We start from the raw sequence: 17,365 nt of genomic DNA on the forward strand, positions 1-17,365 counted from the left end.
TTTAGTAGAGACTGGGTTTCTCCATATTGGTCAGGCTGGTCTTGAACTCCTGACCTCAGGTGGTCCGCCTCCCTCGACCTCCCAAAGTGCTGGGATTACAGGCATGAGCCACCACGCCTGGCCTTGTTTTAATAGAGACAGTGTCTCACTACGTTGCCCAGGCTGGTCTTGAACTCTTGATCCCATGTGATCCTCCCACCTCAGCTTCCCAAAGTGTTGGGATTACAGGTGTGTGCCACTGCACCTGGCCTTACTCTGTCTTTGCATCCTGTCTTACCTGATCCTCACAACCACTCGTGTCTTCATCATTTCTGTCCTATAGCTAGATGAGGACACTGAGACCCAAAGAAGTTAAACACAAATGTACGAGGCTCATTCTCTTCCTCCTCCTCCGTGGAATTAGTAATTCCATGCTGTGTCAGTAAAGGGGAAGGGTAGGTTGCTGACACCACTGCCCTCAGCTGCCAGGGCTCCTGCCAGTATAGTGGCCCATTTGGATTGGGCTTATTGGGGTATGAGATGCCTGTGTGACCTTCTTTCGCTAGAACCCGTGTCCTGCAGAGGAGGCACATCAGGCAATGCACTGCCACTTTCCGGATAGAGAAACTGATGCTTAAAGGTAAGTAACTGGCCCGATGTCTGCCAGCCAGTCAGTGACAGAACCAGGACTCCAACGGAGATACCGACAGCCATGGTTACCGAGCTTCTCGTTGAGGGAAGGGATGCACAGCTGGCTCCTGACACTGGCTTCTCTTGCAGGTGCGCTGGTACCCTTCCTCTGACACCACCCAGCAAGGATGGAAGTACCGTCAGTTCTGTTAGTTCTTCAGTAAGTGTTGGCCCCAGAGGCCCAGGACAAGTGTCCTGCTCCCTGCAGGGCCGTGGTTCCTCCCTCTGCCCGGGTCTCAAGAGCTTAGCCGAGCCCAGAGCAGGCCTGGCTTTAGCTCTAGTCCCACGCCTCTGCTCACGGCCGCCTCTCTCCCTCCCTCCAGGTCTGGTCACCAGGGAGGTGGTTCTGGGAATCTATGGTGGTGCTGGGACAGGCACCCTGAGTTCCCACTGCCCCCGGGCGGCCTGTACAGAGCTGCTGCTGCCCTCCAGAGACTGTGAATCCTAAGCCTGACTCAGTGGACTGCTTCCTCTTCCCCTCCCTCCTTTTCCTCATCTTGTTCTGCACCCTCAAGCCTTTCTCCAATGCCTCCCAGGAGGATTTGGGGACCTTCTCGCTGGGGCACCCAGATCCAGCTCGGAGACCTCACTGGGACCTGGCCAGGCCTGACCTCCCGCCCAAACTTGCCTCTGTAGCTCCCCCTTGAGGAAGCGAGGCGTTTAATTTTGCATGTTTTCTGGCATGAATTAAGACACTTACACTTGTGTATATGTGAGTGTACAGTTTATTCTCACACTGTCACCATAGCGACAGGTCCTGGCTCCCAGTGGTTCATCCTGCCTGGCCCCTCTCTCCTCGCCCCACCCCTACACCCACCCCGCTTCAGGGAGGCCCAAGCCCCGTGGCCCCACACGCTTCCGGGCTCGGCTCCCACCTCCACCCAACAGATAGATGGGGTTTGCTTTTTCATTTCACACTGGACTCCTCCGCTCCTGTCTTCTTCTCGGATGGGCCAACAGTTGTAAGAAAGCCCTCTCTGCCCGTTCTGTTCACCTCTCCACAGCGCACCCTGCCTGCCACTGCTCCTCATTCTTTCTAAACCTCAAAACCAACCAAAACGTGAGAAGTATTTTTGTACCCTGTGTAACAAAATATTTATGCATCATAAAGGATTTTTCATGTGTGTACCATTAATTATTAAAGCGACCTCGTTCGCCCTGTCAGATAAGTTTAATGTTTAGTTTGAGGCATGAAGAAGAAAAGCGTTTCCATTCTTCAGCAGTACGCCTTTGTGTCAGGCATTTGTTTAAGAAAATGAAATGAAGGAAACACTGTGCAATGTTTTTTGTTTTGAGCATATCAGTGCTTTACCGTCAGCCGCAGCTGTGACTGTCTGGCCATTTCAGACTTGGGAGATGAGGCGGCTGTTGTCATTGCTGATCCTGTGAGAATGTGAAACTGGATAATATATGAAATGCAAAATAAAACAAAATCAAAATGACTGCTCTCTGGCCTTTGCTTCCCCCTTCCGTGGACGCAGACTGCCATTGGGAAGGCAGAGCCAGAGAGACGTGGAGTCGGGGGAAGGAAGTGAAGTGGGCCTGGCCTGCTGGCAGCTGGCTTGTGACTGTAAAGGTGGCGGGGGAGGACCTTGGAGCTCGCTTAGCCTCTCTGGCCTCTCTGTTTGTAAGCTGGAGAAACAAAGTCCTAGGGAAAGTGACTTGCCTAAGGACCCGGCAGCTGTGGCTTCACTTCCTCAGTTTCCAGGCTGGCAGGGTAGGGAGAGACTCCCTGCACCCAGAGCAGGCTCCCAGGTGGGACCTTCCTTTTCTGGGGCGCAGTAATCTACTTGGCTTAACCATTTACGGCCTGTGGTCTTTTCGAGCCTTGCTCTAATAGAAGAGGACTGAGGTTTGGGCTCTTGGGCTTTGCCAGGTGGTATCTGCCCTTGGCTTGCCTCTTGTGAGGCTGTTACTGGAGGGAAGGCTAGGACCTGGAATCTTCGCCAGAAGGGATTAACCTTATCCACCCTGTAGTCTATGGGCTGCAACTCTGATTCCTGGAGCAGGAGCAAATGGGTGTGAGGCTCAGGGAAACTGTGCAGTGCTAAGAGCCCAGGCTGGCCTGGGCCAGGTGTCAGGAATGCCTGCCGTGGCCCTCAGGCTTCCCTTTTGTGACTTAGGGTCTTTGGTTCCTTGTCTGTGAAGAGGTGGTTTGAAATCCTTTCCAGCTCTTACTGGAGGACTGGTGCGCTGAACTCAGGGTTTAACTGTTTGTTTTTTCATTCGTTCCTGGAAGAGCTGCCCTGCACCCCACCCCACCTCAGACCCAAAGCTGTGCCTGGAAAGGGAGGACAGCAGGGGCCCTGGAACCCCCCCCCTCCCAAAACAGGTGTTGCTCCAGCCTTGCTCTGAGCAAAACTAAAGTGGCTGTGGCTGGCTGTGGTCACTTCCTCACTTGCTGCTCAGGTGACCGCTCCCCGCCTTACCCCCATCTCCTGAATCCCAGTCCTGCACCACGGGTTGGCTTGGGTCTAAGCTGTCACTGCTGGCGACCCAGGTGTTGTGAGGGAGGAGGAGGAGGAACCTGTCCAGGACCAGGCCCTGTAGGTAACCCTGGGTGGCTGTGGGTGAGTTGCCTGGACCTCAGAGGGTGGCTGTGTTCATGCCTGGAGGAGTCTGGGGTTACTCGTCTGCCACGCTGTGCCCCTTGCCTCGCTTCAGTGTCGGACCAGCTGGCAAGGCCGCCCAGCCTTCAGCCCCTGCCTGTGCCAGTGGGGAAGCTGCTCTGAGCCCTACAGCCCCCACCCAGGGCCACCCAGGGCTGACCTACTTCATCTGTGTCAAGAACCAGTGGGTCTTCCTGAGGTGGTGAATTATTTAGTGAAGGTGCCTGGGCCTTTCTGAGAGGGGCTAAGAAAGCTGCTCTATAATTTATAGGCCCCTGTGCCTGCGGCTTCTCTAGGGGGCCTCCTTCACGCTTTAGCCAGCAGGGCCCAGGCCTGGGTCTGAGAGGAGGAGGAGCCAGGGAAGGAGGAGCCCTGCAGCCATTCCAGAGGGCGCTCTCAGCCGGACTGGGGGCTTTTCTCAGCGTAGGGCCTCTGCAGAAAGGCCTAGTGGACAGTCACGTTTAGACTGAACTTGGGTTGGGGAGCCTTCAGTAGATCAGGGCTTCCTGGCTGAGGTCAGAAGCATCTGTGTCCTGATTCCCTGTCCTGCTCTTTCCAGAAAGCAGCTCGTTCCCCCCAGAGGTGTTGAGTCCTGATCACAGTTGAAAGTGTTCCTTCTCTTCTGAAAGGCAGTTAGGCATCTAGGAACCACCAGGTTTCTTCCCCCCACCTCTCCCACCCATGGATGATGGAGTCTCACTGTCGCCCAGGCTGGAGTGCAGTGGCGCGATCTCGGCTCACCGCAACCTCTGCTTCCCGGGTTCAAGCCATGCTCCTGCCTCAGCCTCCCGAGTAGCTGGGATTACAGGCATGCACCACCACACTCAGCTAATTTTTGTATTTTTGGTAGAGACGGGGTTTCATCATGTTGGCCTGGCTGGTCTTGAACTCCTGACCTCATGATCTGCCTGCCTTGGCCTCCCAAAGTGCTAGGATTACAGGCGTGAGCCACTGTGCCCAGCCCCCACCAGGGTTCTTTTGGTGTGGGGTCCCTTCCCAGCAGTGATGAAATCCCCCCATCATTGGCAGGAGAGGCTGTCTTTCCATGTAACCCCCACCCCCTCCCTGTAAGCACACAAGTGAGGCCAGTACTAAACAGATGCTTGTGAGCCACTGGGAAGCCCCTGTTGCCCCTGTGCCCTGGCCAGAGCCAGCTCTCCTTGCAACAGAGATGGTGCTTGTCATCCTGACGACCATCCTTGGGTGCTGCTACCTAGCCAGCATTTTTCTTTTTCTTTTTTTTTTCTGGAGACAGGGTGTCTCTGTCACCCACGCTGGAGTGTGGTGGTGTGATCATGGTTCACTGCAACCTCTGCCTCCTGGGCTCAGTTGAACCTCCCACCTTAGCCTCCAGAGTAGTAGCTGGGACCACAGGCACACACCACCGTGCCTGGTTAATTTTTGTATTTTTTGTATTGACCCAGGGGTTTCACCATGTTGATCAGGCTGGTCTCAAACTTCTGGGCTCAAGTGATCCACCTGCCTCGGCCTCCCAAAGTGCTGGGATTACAGACATGAGCCACTATGCCCAGCCCTGGCCAGTGTTTTTAAGGGATGTGACTTATCTTGGAGCTTTCCCAGGCAGGTTCCTAGGTTCCAGGCTGTGTGGCCTGACATGATGTCCCTGGGGATCAGTGCAAGGTAAGAGTGCAAGCCGCGTGGGGTCCAGAGTTCTGGGTTAGGGGCGGGAGTGGGGGGGTGCCTCCCTCGTGCCCACCATTCCGCCCCACCCTGCCCAACCCCCACGTGCCCCGCAGAGCTCCATTTCCCGAGCTCTGGAATAAAGCCTTTGGATCTTGAGTTCTTTGTCAGAGGGCGATATCCTTGAGAAACCAGGCTAAGTCCATCAGAGGAGGGAAGTAGGGAAAGTGCCAGAAGGGAACAACCAAAGGGTAAGGTGGAAAATGGGAGGATAAAGACTCCTGCAAAGGTATCAGGAGGAGGGAGCAGAGCCGCCCCACTCAGCTGCAGGCCTGCCCTGCCTCACATCCTCTGCCAGCCTCCACCCAGGTGGAGCTGCAGGAGTGCAGGCCCCACCCCAACACCTGCTCTCAGGCAGAGGAGGGGCTCCAGGAGCAAGGGGAGCAAGGCTGGATGGGATCACTGCCCTGACAACTTTCCAGCACAGCCAGGAGAGGGACATGTGCTCCTGGTCCATTCTATACCCCCTCCCCCACCTCCTTGAACATCATCCCCCAGCTCCCTGGCCTCTGGTTGGGGTGAGGGAGTGAGAGCCTCTGCAAGAGTTTGGAGGGAGGTCAGGTGCCCTTGGCCATTGTCTTCATGACCTTCCAGCCATCCCCTTAAATCTATTCTTCTGAGGGGCCCTTCAAGTGACCCCAGGAAACCAGGATCGGACATTGGCATTGAGGATTGAGTCCACCCAACTCTCCCATTCACGATGGAGAATGTGAAGCACAGAGGTGAGTGGTTTGCCCTAAAGCAAGCCCTTTGTTGTTATGGAGACAGTGGCCAATGCACGCTCCACTGGTGTCTCCTGTCTTCCAGCCAGTCCAGCACCCCACAGGGCAGGCAGGCAGCAGACACCTCACCCCACAGGCTTGGAAGCCTCTCCCTGCAGTGCTAGAGCCGTGGTTACAGCTCAGGGATGCTGGCTGCAGACCTCTTCTTGGCATGCCATACTTTCTTGTCTTCTGTCTTGGTCTAAATATGACCCCATCTTTCCCTAGGGCACTGGGTCTTACTCCCTGAGTAAGGGACAAAGAGAAGCCCTCAGTGACCCATCTAGCCTCAGCCTAGCCTTGGGTAGTCTCTGGCCTTTAACCCAGTGATTAGGGTTGTTGGACATGCAGGATCCATTTGGCTATCAGCTTGTGTAAGAACCAAGACAGTGGTTCCAGAAATGGAACCATCTCCATTTCTGCCTGTAGTAGAGAAAATGCAGCGGTTTAGTAGGAGGAGCCTAAGAGATAGGAATGGCTGTCTCATCCCAGAAAAGCCTGTGCCTTCTCTTGGAGTGTGTATTTCTTTGTGACTCTGTTTCCTTCCCTCACAAGGTTATGAGTTTTAATGATGACACAATAATGTGCCTAACACATAGTAGGTACTCCCTAAATGTTTCCTATGCTTATCTTTCTTTTTTTTTTGAGATGGAGTCTTGCTGTGTCGCCCAGGCTGGGGTACAGTGGTGCAATCTTGGCTACTGCAACCTCCGCCTCCCAGGTTCAAGCGATTCTCCCTGATTTTTAGTAGAGATGGGGTTCGCCATGTTAGCCAGGCTGGTCTCGAACTCCTGGACTCAAGTGATCCGCCTGCCTCGGCCTTCCAAAGTGCTGGGATTACAGGTGTGAACCACCACACCTGGCCTGCGGTTATGTTAAAAAGATAATATTTCATCCTTAACAAGTACTGAAATTGAATCGATTCCAATTGACGTACTCCTTGACTGTTTTTTCAATGGATCAGTAGTCATTGAAAGATTTTTAACCCCATATTCTACCTGGGAGGGAGGTGAAAGAAGGACAGGGTGGGGCCCAGGAATCTAGAACACACATAAAACCCTGGAGCTAGTAGTTTTTGGCACTGACTCTAACTGTAGCTTTTTTTTTTTTTTTTTTTTTTTTGAGACAGTCTTACTCTGTTCCCCAGGCTGGAGTGCAGGGCATCATCTCAGCTCACTGCAATCTCCACCTCAGCCGGGTATGGTGGCACATGTCTGTAGTCCCAGCTACTTGGGAGGCGGAGGCAGGAGAATCACTTGAAACTGGGAGGCAGAGGTTGCAGTGAGCCTGAGTAGCTACAATTATAGGTGTGTGCCACCATGCCTGGCTGATTTTTGTATTTTCAGTAGAGACAGGGTTTCGCCATCTTGGCTGGGCTGATCTTGAACTCCTAACCTCAAGTGATCAACCAGCCTCAGCCTCCCAAAGTGCTGGAATTATAGGTGGACTTCTAGCCTTTTTATCAAGCCATTTAGGGCTTCAGAGTTCTGACAGTAGTTGTATTCATATACTGCTTCAGAGTTTATGATACATACATTCGCTATCTCCCATGATTGCCATAAAAAGCCTGCTGACATACATAAGAAAGGTGTTTACCAGGGCGGTGACTCACGCCTGTAATACCAGCACTTTGGGAGGCCAAGGTGGGCGAATCACCTGAGGTCAGGAGTTCACAATCAGCCTGGCCAACATGGTGAAACCTCATCTCTACTAAAAATACAAGAAGTAGCCAGGCGTGGTAGCATGTGCCTGTAATCCCAGATATTTAGGGAGGCTGAGGCAGGATAATCACTTGAACCTGGGAGGCGGAGGTTGCAGTGAGCCGATACCATGCCACTCCACTCCAGCCTGGACAACAGAGCAAGACTCAGTCTCAAAAAAAGGAAAGTTTGGCCGGGCGCGGTGGCTCAAGCCTGTAATCCCAGCACTTTGGGAGGCCGAGACGGGCAGATCACGAGGTCAGGAGATCAAGACCATCCTGGCTAACACGGTGAAACCTCGTCTCTACTAAAAATACAAAAAGCTAGCCGGGCGAGGTGGTGGCGGGCGCCTGTAGTCCCAGCTACTCGGGAGGCTGAGGCAGGAGAATGGCGTAAATCTGGGAGGCGGAGCTTGCAGTGAGCTGAGATCCGGCCACTGCACTCCAGCCTGGGCGACAGAGCGAGACTCCGCCTCAAAAAAAAAAAAAAAAAAAAGGAAAGTTTACTCCACCCTGCCGCCCAGGCTGGAGTGCAGTGACCCGATCTCAGCCCACTATACCCTCAGCCTCCCAAGTAGCTGGGACTACAGGCGTGCACCACCACACCTGGCTAATTTTTGTATATTTTGTGGAGCTGGGGTTTCTCCGTATTGCCCAAGTTGGTCTTGAACGAGCTCAAGCAATCTGTCCTCCTTAACCTACCAAAATGCTGGGAATATAGGTGTGAGCCACCATGCCCATCAATCATCTACTTTTATAGCTGTGGAAACTAGAGTAAAAAAGGCTTCACCATGGCTGGGTACAGTGGCTTACCCCTGTAATCCCAGCACTTAGGGAGGCCGGGTGGAGGATCACCTGAGGTCAGAGTTCAAGACCAACCTGGCCAACATGATGAAACACCATCTCTACTAAAAATACAAAAATTAGCTGTGTGTGGTGGCACATGTCTGTAGTCCCAGCTACTTGGGAGGCAGGAGAATCGCTTGAAACTGGGAGGCAGAGGTTGCAGTGAGCCGAGATCATGCCACTGCACTCCAGCCTGAGTGAGAGAGACACTCCTTCTCAAAAATAGATAGATAAATAAATAATAAAAACCATCAAATAGTAGCCTGGTTAAGAAATAGGCCAAAAACGGCCAGGCATGGTGGCTCACGCCTGTAATCGCATCACTTTGGGAGGTCGAGGCAGGTGGATCATGAGGTCAGGAGACCAGCCTGGCCAAGATGGTGAAACCTCGTCTCTACTAAAAAATACAAAAATTAGCCAGGTGTGGTGGTGGGCACCTATAATTCCAGCTACTCAGGAGGCTGAGGCAGGAGAATAGCTTGAACTCAGGAGGTGGAGTTTGCAGTGAGCCGAGATCACGCCACTGCACTCCAGCCTGGGTGACAGAGCAAGACTCCGTCTCACAAGAAAAAAAAAAGAAAAGAAAAGAAATAGGCCAAAAACAAAAATAAAAACCATTAAACAGAAAAACCCTCCAACCACTTGAATATGTGAGGGGAAAAAGCTTTTAATAACCCAGACAAGGGTGGGCAGAGCCTAGACATCTCTCAAGGTAAACCTGCTTCCTAATTTGACCAAACTAGATTATGCATGTGTCAGTATCAGCTACCTATATCTGAATTTGTTTATCACTTCAGAGTTTGTGAGCAACTACATCTTCACAATGCCGCCTGAATGAGTAGTTTTTATTCATCAAGGTGAACTGAGTTTGTTCTCCATCACTTAACATTACCAAGTGGGATAAGAAAGAAGGGAAGAGCTAAGTCTATAGGCTGCTACAAGGTAGTCCTGCCCAGATCCTCGAAGCTGTCCTGGGAAGGCTGTTTGGGAAGGTTCACCTCCATCCCATGGACAGGAAGTTCAAGTTCAGAAAGGTGCCAAGGTCATGTTTGATCATGATGAGCTGAGCCAGAGCCCTGAGCTCTGGGCTCCTGCCCTCAAGGGGGAAGGACCACGCTGACTGACCTTTGCATCCTCCTTCGTTCAGTCATTCCTTCCAGCAAACATTTGTCGTGCACCTGCCCTTCGCTGAGCTTGTGTTTGGTGCTGAGGTGGAGGGTAAGGCACAGTTTCTGTTCTCAGGTGAGGCACAGCCTGCAGTGTGGGAGTCTGGGCTGTGGAGCTACTCAAGCAGGGAAAGTTGGGGGTTATTGGTTCTAAACCTCTGCTTCCCTCTTTCCCTGGAGGCTGGGCTGCTGCCCGCCTTACCCTACAGGTCCAGAGTACTGCTCTGGGCCCCGTGGTATCATGGTTCTGTGCTTGGCCTCTCAGAACTGCATGGGTGGTGTAAGAGCTGTGTACAGAGGGACATGCCCCATCTCCCACCTCAGGGTGACTGCAGCTTCCACAGTAGGATACCCTCAGGCTCTGTCCCCTGCTGAAGGTGGTGTCTTAGATTAGAGGCTTCTCAGATGGGCCTGTGTCTCTCTCAGACCCAGGTTCTCATTCCTGAAAGCAGGACTGTGTTTCCTAAAAGCTAGCTTGTGTCTCCAGAAAGACATGGAGGGAGAGGGGCCGGGGGGTGGGGGTGGGGGTGGGAGGAGCAAAAGCCACCCCCTTTTGGAACAGTGGCCTCTGCCAGGGTTCTCCCCAAAGGCCACACTCCTGAGTATCCATTCATGTGCGCTTCTCCAGGGCCTACATTCTGAAATTTCTCCTGTCTGTGGCTGCCAGGTGAATCATGCCAAGACGCCACTTTCACAAGTTAGAAGAACTTCATTCCATGGTTCTCTACCGCATATGGGCTGATGGCCAGTGTCACACATTCAGGACACCCCCACCTGGCTTCTGGCCTCTTCTTCTCTTGGAGACATTTGCTCCAAGAGACATTTGCTAACCACCATCGGCTTCCTTGTACTACAGAGCAGCTTTTCTCTTTCTACTAGATCGGGCATTGCCTTCATCTTCAGGTAATGGGAAACTGACCCCACCTGGATCTCGTTCCGTGTCCTGATATATCTGTAGGCATGCTCTGTGGCCCCAGCAAGTCCCTTTCTTTGGCCCCTCCGTCTCCTATGCCCACCTTTATTTACATCTCAGGCCCCTTGACTTGGCCCAGTGGTGACCAAGGTGAAATTTCTGCTCACCTAAGACTTAGCACTAGGCAGGTACCTCTGGCACAGCCTCCTTCCTCTGGGAGCTGGCGGGGCTGCGTGATCCTAGGGCGCCCTCTCGTGGTTGAAGATGCTCACAACCCTCATCTATATTTTTTCCCTTTGGCTTTTCCAAATTAACCTTTTCCTGGGGTCATTTATTCTGGACTCTATGGGTGCCTCTGTTCCCAGATGCAGAGTCAGGCAGTTGGTCACAAACAAACACAAGCACTCATGGAGCGCCTCCTGCATTTGTGCATACTTACATGCTAGTAGTCACTCTGCTGGCACTGGGGATACAAAAGTGAATATTGGGCCCAGAGAGATTTGATCCAATATCCTCGGTTCACGAATGGAGAAGCTTCAGCCTTCAGAAGCAGAGAGATGTGCCAAGCTCATTTGGTTTTGTGGGCTTGACACAAAACTCAGGTGTCCCGACTATCACAGGAAATCAAGTCAGCTTCCATCTCACTGATGAAACCCCTGGATGTCAGCTGGGCACGGTGGCTCACTCCTGTAGTCCCAGCACTTGGGAGGCCGAGGCGGGCGGATCCATAAGATCAGGAGATCGAGACCATCCTGGCTAACACAGTGAAACCCTGTCTCCACTAAAAAAAATACAAAAAATTAGTCGGGTGTGGTGGCGGGCACCTGTAGTCCCAGCTACTTGGGAGGCTGAGGCATGAGAATGGCATGAACCTGGGAGGTGGAGCTTGCAGTGAGCCAAGATCACGCCACTGCACTCCAGCCTGGGCAACAGACACTCCGTCTAAAAAAAAAAGAAAACCCTGGATGTCATAGGAACAAAGCGTAGACCTCACTATTGATATTTTCAGGAATTACATTCCTAATTTCTCACGTCTGGGAGATTTTACCTATTGGAATGGGTAAAATCCAGGGGATAGACCCCATGGAAACTCAAATTTGGGCTGTTCTCTGTCAGTGCGCTGTTCTTAGGGGTCACTCTGTTGTCAGTACTGCCAGGCATTGTCTTGTCTGCAAACCTTGCTTGTGCCTGCACAGACTGGACGTTTTTTCAGGGCATAGGTCATGCCATTATCACTCACCAGCACAGTCCAGGGCCTTTGGTGATACCTAACACGTGACTGAGAAAGGCTACTTCACTTTTTTTTTTTTTTTTGAGACAGGGTCTTGCTCTGTCACCCAGGCTGGAGTGCAGCAGCACAGTCAGCTCATTGCAGCCTCCATCCTGGGCTCAGGTGATCCTCTTGCCTCAGTCTCCCAAGTAGCTGGGACTACAGGTGTGCACCACCACGCCTGGCTAATGTTTTTTTTCTTTTTTTCTTGAGACGGAGTTTTGCTTTTGTTGCTCAGGCTGGAGTTCAATGGTGCTATCTCGGCTCAATGCAACCTCCGCCTCTCGGGTTCAAGTGATTCTCCTGCCTCAGCCTCCCGAGTAGCTGGGATCACAGGCGCCTGCCATCACACCTGGCTGATTTTTGTATTTTTAGTAGAGATAGGGTTTCTCCATGTTGGTCAGGCTGGTCTCGAACTCCTGATCTCAGATGATCCTCCCGCTTCGGCCTCCCAAAGTGCTGGGATTACAGGCTTGAACCACCATGCCCGGCCACACCTGTCTAATATTTTTAAACATTTTTTGTAGAGACAGGGTCTCACTATGGTGCCCAGGCTGGTCTCAAACTCCTGGACTCAAGTGATCTGCCTCCCTCATCCTCCCACAGTGCTGGGATTACAGGCAGGCAGTGACTTTCCTGTCCCTGCAGGTCTTTGAGTATATGCTGGCGATGCTAGTGGTGGTACAAGTGCATGCCACCATGCCTGACAGATTTTTGTATCAGTAGAGACGGGGTTTCACCATGTTGGCCAGGCTGGTCTTGAACTCCTGACCTCAGGTGATCCGCCCAACTTGGCTTCCCAAAGTGCTGGGATTACAGGCATGAGCCACTGCGCTGGGTGCTGTCCTGGTATTTTTTGACCCTGCTGTCCATCATGAAGTGCTGGACTTAGTCAAGAGTTGGAAACTCGCACTCTGCGGGAAGTGAGGAGTCTGAGGGAAGCGTGCTGGGTGAAAGGAGAAGGGGGCAGTGGCTACCCCTCAGCCCTGGCCAGCTGCTGCTCAGAAAGGTGGGAACCCCATGTGGCTTCATGTTTTGATTTTTCAGCAGAAACTGGACATTCAGATTTTATTTTATTTTATTTATTTTATTTTATTTTTTATTTTTTTTTTGAGGAGAAGTCTCGCTCTGTCGCCCAGGCTGGAGTGCAGTGGCGTGATCTCGGCTCACTGCAAGCTTCGCCTCCCGGGTTCCCGCCATTCTCCCGCCTCAGCCTCCGAGTAGCTGGGACTACAGGCGCCCGCCACCTCGCCCGGCTAGTTTTTTGTACTTTTTAGTAGAGACGGGGTTTCACCGTGTTAGCCAGGAGGGTCTCGATCTCCTGACCTCGTGATCCACCCGCCTCGGCCTCCCAAAGTGCTGGGATTACAGGCTTGAGCCACCGCGCCCGGCCTTATTTATTTTATATTTTATTTTATTATTTTTTTTTGAGACAGAGTCTCGCTCTGTCGCCCAGGCTGGAGTGCAGTGGCCGGATCTCGGCTCACTGCAAGCTCCGCCTCCCGGGTTCACGCCATTCTCCTGCCTCAGCCTCCCGAGTAGCTGGGACTACAGGCGCCCGCCACCTCGCCCAGCTAGTTTTTTGTATTTTTTAGTAGATACGGGGGTTTCACCATGTTAGCTAGGATGGTCTCGATCTCCTGACCTCGTGATCCGCCCGTCTCGGCCTCCCAAAGTGCTGGGATTACAGGCTTGAGCCACCACGCCCGGCTTTTTTTTTTTTTTTTAACGCCATCAAAGAGCTGGGCTACCTGAGCACCTTGCCCTTACCCACATCCATCCCATCTGCCCTGAGGAAGAACCAGCGCTGGGCTTCCTTAGAACGCTGTATCTGCAATGCTTCCAGAGGCCACCAGAGGGCAGGGTGGAATGCCGAAAACTATCGGTTTGGGCTAGTGGAGCTGGGGGGTTGTGATCTCAGTCTGGCATCCAGGTTTGAGGGTTCAGGAAGGCATCTAGGGTTGCTCCCTGAGGGTGCAGTGTGGCTTACCATTCCCAGACACACCTCCCAGTGGATGCCCAAAATCACCTCGTTTCTGGACCATAGGAGCAACTTTCTTTCTTAAAAAAAAAAGAAAAAAAAGCCACCCAGGCTGGAGTGCAATAGCACTAGCCACCACCACCAGCTAATTAAAATGAAATTTTGTAGAGATGGCGATCTCACTGTGTTGCCCAGGCTGGTCCCAAACTCCTGGATTCAAGCAATCCTCCTGCCCTCAGCCTTTGAAAGTACTGGATTAGAGGCATGAGCCACTGTGCCTGGCGCATAGGAGTAACTTTCTCTCGGTATTTTCTGTCCTTAGCTGTTTTCCCATAACACACACTGTTTCTCATGCCTCCCAACCACCCAGCAGTCACTGATATCAGCTTGGTCTGCCCCAGACCCACTCGCTACAGACCTTGTCAAGAGCCTTCAATAGCTCCTTGTTACATAAAGCTGGACCATCCAGTTTCTCAGAAGTGGAGCATCAAGATGCTGATCCCAGTTAGGTGAGTGAGAGTGAGCTGGAGAGGCTCTTATTTCCTTCATCTCAATGTAATTGTAAGGGCAGGCCTTGCTGTTCCAACTTCATACATGAGGAGATGAAGCACGTGGAGAAAAGTGTCTGTCCTCAAACTGAACGCAAATATTTTCTGAGTATCCGTGCTTGATGGTATAGGGGATACAAAAAACCTGAAGATAGGGTTCCCATCCTCAAAGAGACTATACAACCTGTTAGGAAAACATGGTACTCATCTAAAAATATAACCAGCTCCCAGCAGCTTTCAAGTAGATGGTACAATAGCAACAGTGGGAACGTCAGAGAGAGGTCCCCGGATGTAAGGGGAAGGCTTCACAAAGGAAGTAATTGTCTTCAAACAAAGGCATGTACACCTCAAGAGGTACAAAAAGAATTTTCACTCTTTTTATTTTTATTTCTTTAATTTTTAAATTTTTATTTATTTACTTACTTTTTGAGATGAAGTCTTGCTTCGTAGCCCAGGCTAGAGTGCAGTGGTGCAATCTCAGCTCACTGCAACCTCTGCCTCCTAGGTTTAAGAGATTCTCCTCAGCCTCTCCAGTAGCTGGGATTACAGGCATACACCTCCATGTCCAGCTAATTTTTATATTTTTATTTTTATTTTATTTATGTGTTTTTTGAGGCGGAGTTTTTGCTCTGTCACCTGGGCTGGAGTGCAGTGGCACAATCTTGGCTCACTGCAAACTCCACCTCCCGGGTTCAAGCAATTCTCCTGTCTCAACCTCCTGAGTAGCTGGGATTACAGGTGCATACTACCATGCCTAGCTAATTTTTTTTTTTTTGAGACGGAGTTTCACTCTTGTTGGCCAGGCTGGAGTGCAGTGGTGCGATCTCAGCTCACTGCAACCTTCACCTCCTGGGTTCAAGCAATTCTCTGCCTCAGCCTCCCAAGTAGCCGAGATTACAGACATGTGCCACCACGCCTGGCTAATTTTGTATTTTTAGTAGAGACAGGGCTTCACCATGTTGGTCAGGCTGGTCTCGAACTCCTGACCTCAGGTGATCCACCCTCGTTGGCCTCCCAAAGTGCTGGGATTACAGGCATGAACCACCTCGCCCAGCCTTAATTTTTGTATTTTTAGTAGAGACGGGGTTTCACCATGTTGACCAGACTGGTCTTGAACTCTGGGTCTCAAGTGATCCTCTCTCCTTGGCCTGCCAAAGTGTTAGGATTACAGGTGTGAGCCACTGTGCCTGGCTACAAAAAGAATTTTCTGAGGACAGGTAGGGTTATGTTTAAGGGAATCAATTTCCAAAAAGTCTTTTTTTTTTTTTTTTTTTTGAGACGGAGTGTCGCTCTGTTGCCCAGGCTGGAGTGCGGTGGCCAGATATCAGCTCACAGCAAGCTCCGCCTCCCGGGTTCACGGCATTCTCCTGCCTCAGCCTCCCGAGTAGCTGGGACTACAGGTGCCTGCCACCTCGCCCGGCTAGTTTTTTGTATTTTTTTAGTAGAGACGGGGTTTCACTGTGTTAGCCAGGATGGTCTCGATCTCCTGACCTCGTGATCCGCCCGTCTTGGCCTCCCAAAGTGCTGGGATTATAGGCTTGAGCCACTGCGCCCGGCCTTCTTTCCTTTTTGTTTTTTAGAGATGGAGTCTCGCTCTGTTGCCCAGGCTGGAGTGCAGTGGCACAATCTCAGCTCACTGCAAGCTCCGCCTCCCAGGTTCACGCCACTCTCCTGCCTCAACCTCCTGAGTAGCTGGGACTACAGGTGCCTGCCACCACGTCAGGCTAATTTTTTATATTTTTAGTAGAGACGGGGTTTTACCGTGTTAGCCAGAATGGTCTTGATCTCCTGACCTTGTGATCCGCCCGCCTTGGCCTCCCAAAGTACTGGGATTACAGGCATGAGCCACTGCACCCGGCTTTTTTTTTTTCTTTTTTTTTTGACAGAGTCTTTTTGACAGAGTCTCACTCTCTCACCCAGGCTGAAGTACAGTGGCTCGATTTTGGTTCACTGCAGCCTTGACTTCCCTGGCTCAGGCACTTCCACCTCAGCCTTCCAAGTAGCTGGGACCATAGGCACATGCCACCACACCTGGCTAATTTTGTTTATTTTTTGCAGAGGCAGGGTCTCACTATGTTGCCCAGGCTGGTCTCAAACCCCTGGACTCGTGATCCTCCCGCCTCAGCCTCCCAAGGCTGATGTGACTTGTTTTGGCCAGTGAACTATGAGCGAAAGTGTCTCTTCTGGGTAGAAGCATTTAAGAGCCAGTGTATGATTCTCCTTCTTACCTTCTCTCTGCCATTGGTGACTGATGACATTTTAGCTGATAGAGTCTGGATCCCTGAGTGATGATGGCATGTATCAGAACCCCAACCAGCTTGTGATGAACATAGAGTTTTGGTGGGGAAGATGGGGAGGAATCTTTGTTGGTTTAAGCAACATAGATTTTGATGTTGGTTGTTATTACAGCATAATTTAGTGGATACGCTACAGAGGACAAATATATCTCACTCTACGCTACAGAGGACAAATATATCTCACCCATCCTAAATGTTTTTTTATTTGAGACAGAGTCTTGCTCTGTCACCCAGGCTGGAGTGCAATGGCGCGATCTTGGTTCACTGTAACCTCTGCCTCCCAGGTTTGAGCGATTCTCCTGCCTCAGCCTCCTGAGTAGCTACAATTACAGGCGTGTGCCACCATGCCTGGCTAATTTTTGTATTTTTAGTAGAGATGGGGTTTTGCCATGTTGCCCGGTTGGTCTTAAACTCCTGGGCTTAAGTGATTCACCTACCTCAGGCTCCCAAAGTGCTAGGATTATAGGCATGAGCCATCATGCCTGGACCTTCATCCTAGATCTTAGGAGATCTAGTAAGTTGTTGATCTGGTATTTGGTTGGGAGATCTGGTATTTGGTATGTTGGAGATCTGATGTTTGGTATGTTGGTGATCTGGTTTTGGTATGTTGGTCTGCTATTTGGTATGTTGGGAGATCTGGTATGTGGTATGTTGGAGATCTGGTATTTGGCATGTTGTTGATCTGGCATTTGGTATGTTGGTGATCTGGTTTTGGCATGTTGGAGATCTGGTATTTGGTATGTTGGGAGATCTGATATTTGATATGTTGGGAGATCTGATATTTGGTATGTTGGGAGATCTGATATTTGGTATATTGTCTTGATGTGTAAAAATCTCTGGGGCTTGAAACAAAGAAACAATTTGAAATATTGATTTCAATATTGAGAAAGTGAATGACTCAAATG

At 51.2% G+C, this 17,365-nt stretch overlaps 1 protein-coding gene across 3 annotated transcripts in view; it reads left to right on the forward strand.

Annotated features, from left to right (window-relative positions):
* Positions 1-17,365, forward strand: part of RBPMS2 (RNA binding protein, mRNA processing factor 2) — a 90,302-nt gene that overhangs the window by 36,373 nt on the left and 36,564 nt on the right. For 2 of the 3 annotated variants that reach the window (XM_033189778.1, XM_033189779.1), the window contains exons 7-8: positions 760-829; positions 993-2,111. In XM_033189778.1, the coding sequence (XP_033045669.1) occupies positions 760-822 (63 nt within the window). In that variant the 3' untranslated portion in view covers positions 823-829; positions 993-2,111. Of the gene's footprint in view, positions 1-759; positions 830-992; positions 2,112-17,365 lie in introns of those variants that run through there. The other variant, XR_004431944.1, reaches the window with a different exon arrangement.

Source organism: Trachypithecus francoisi, unplaced genomic scaffold (genome assembly GCF_009764315.1).
Source record: "Trachypithecus francoisi isolate TF-2019V2 unplaced genomic scaffold, Tfra_2.0 Lachesis_group3, whole genome shotgun sequence".
Lineage (NCBI taxonomy): Eukaryota > Metazoa > Chordata > Mammalia > Primates > Cercopithecidae > Trachypithecus > Trachypithecus francoisi.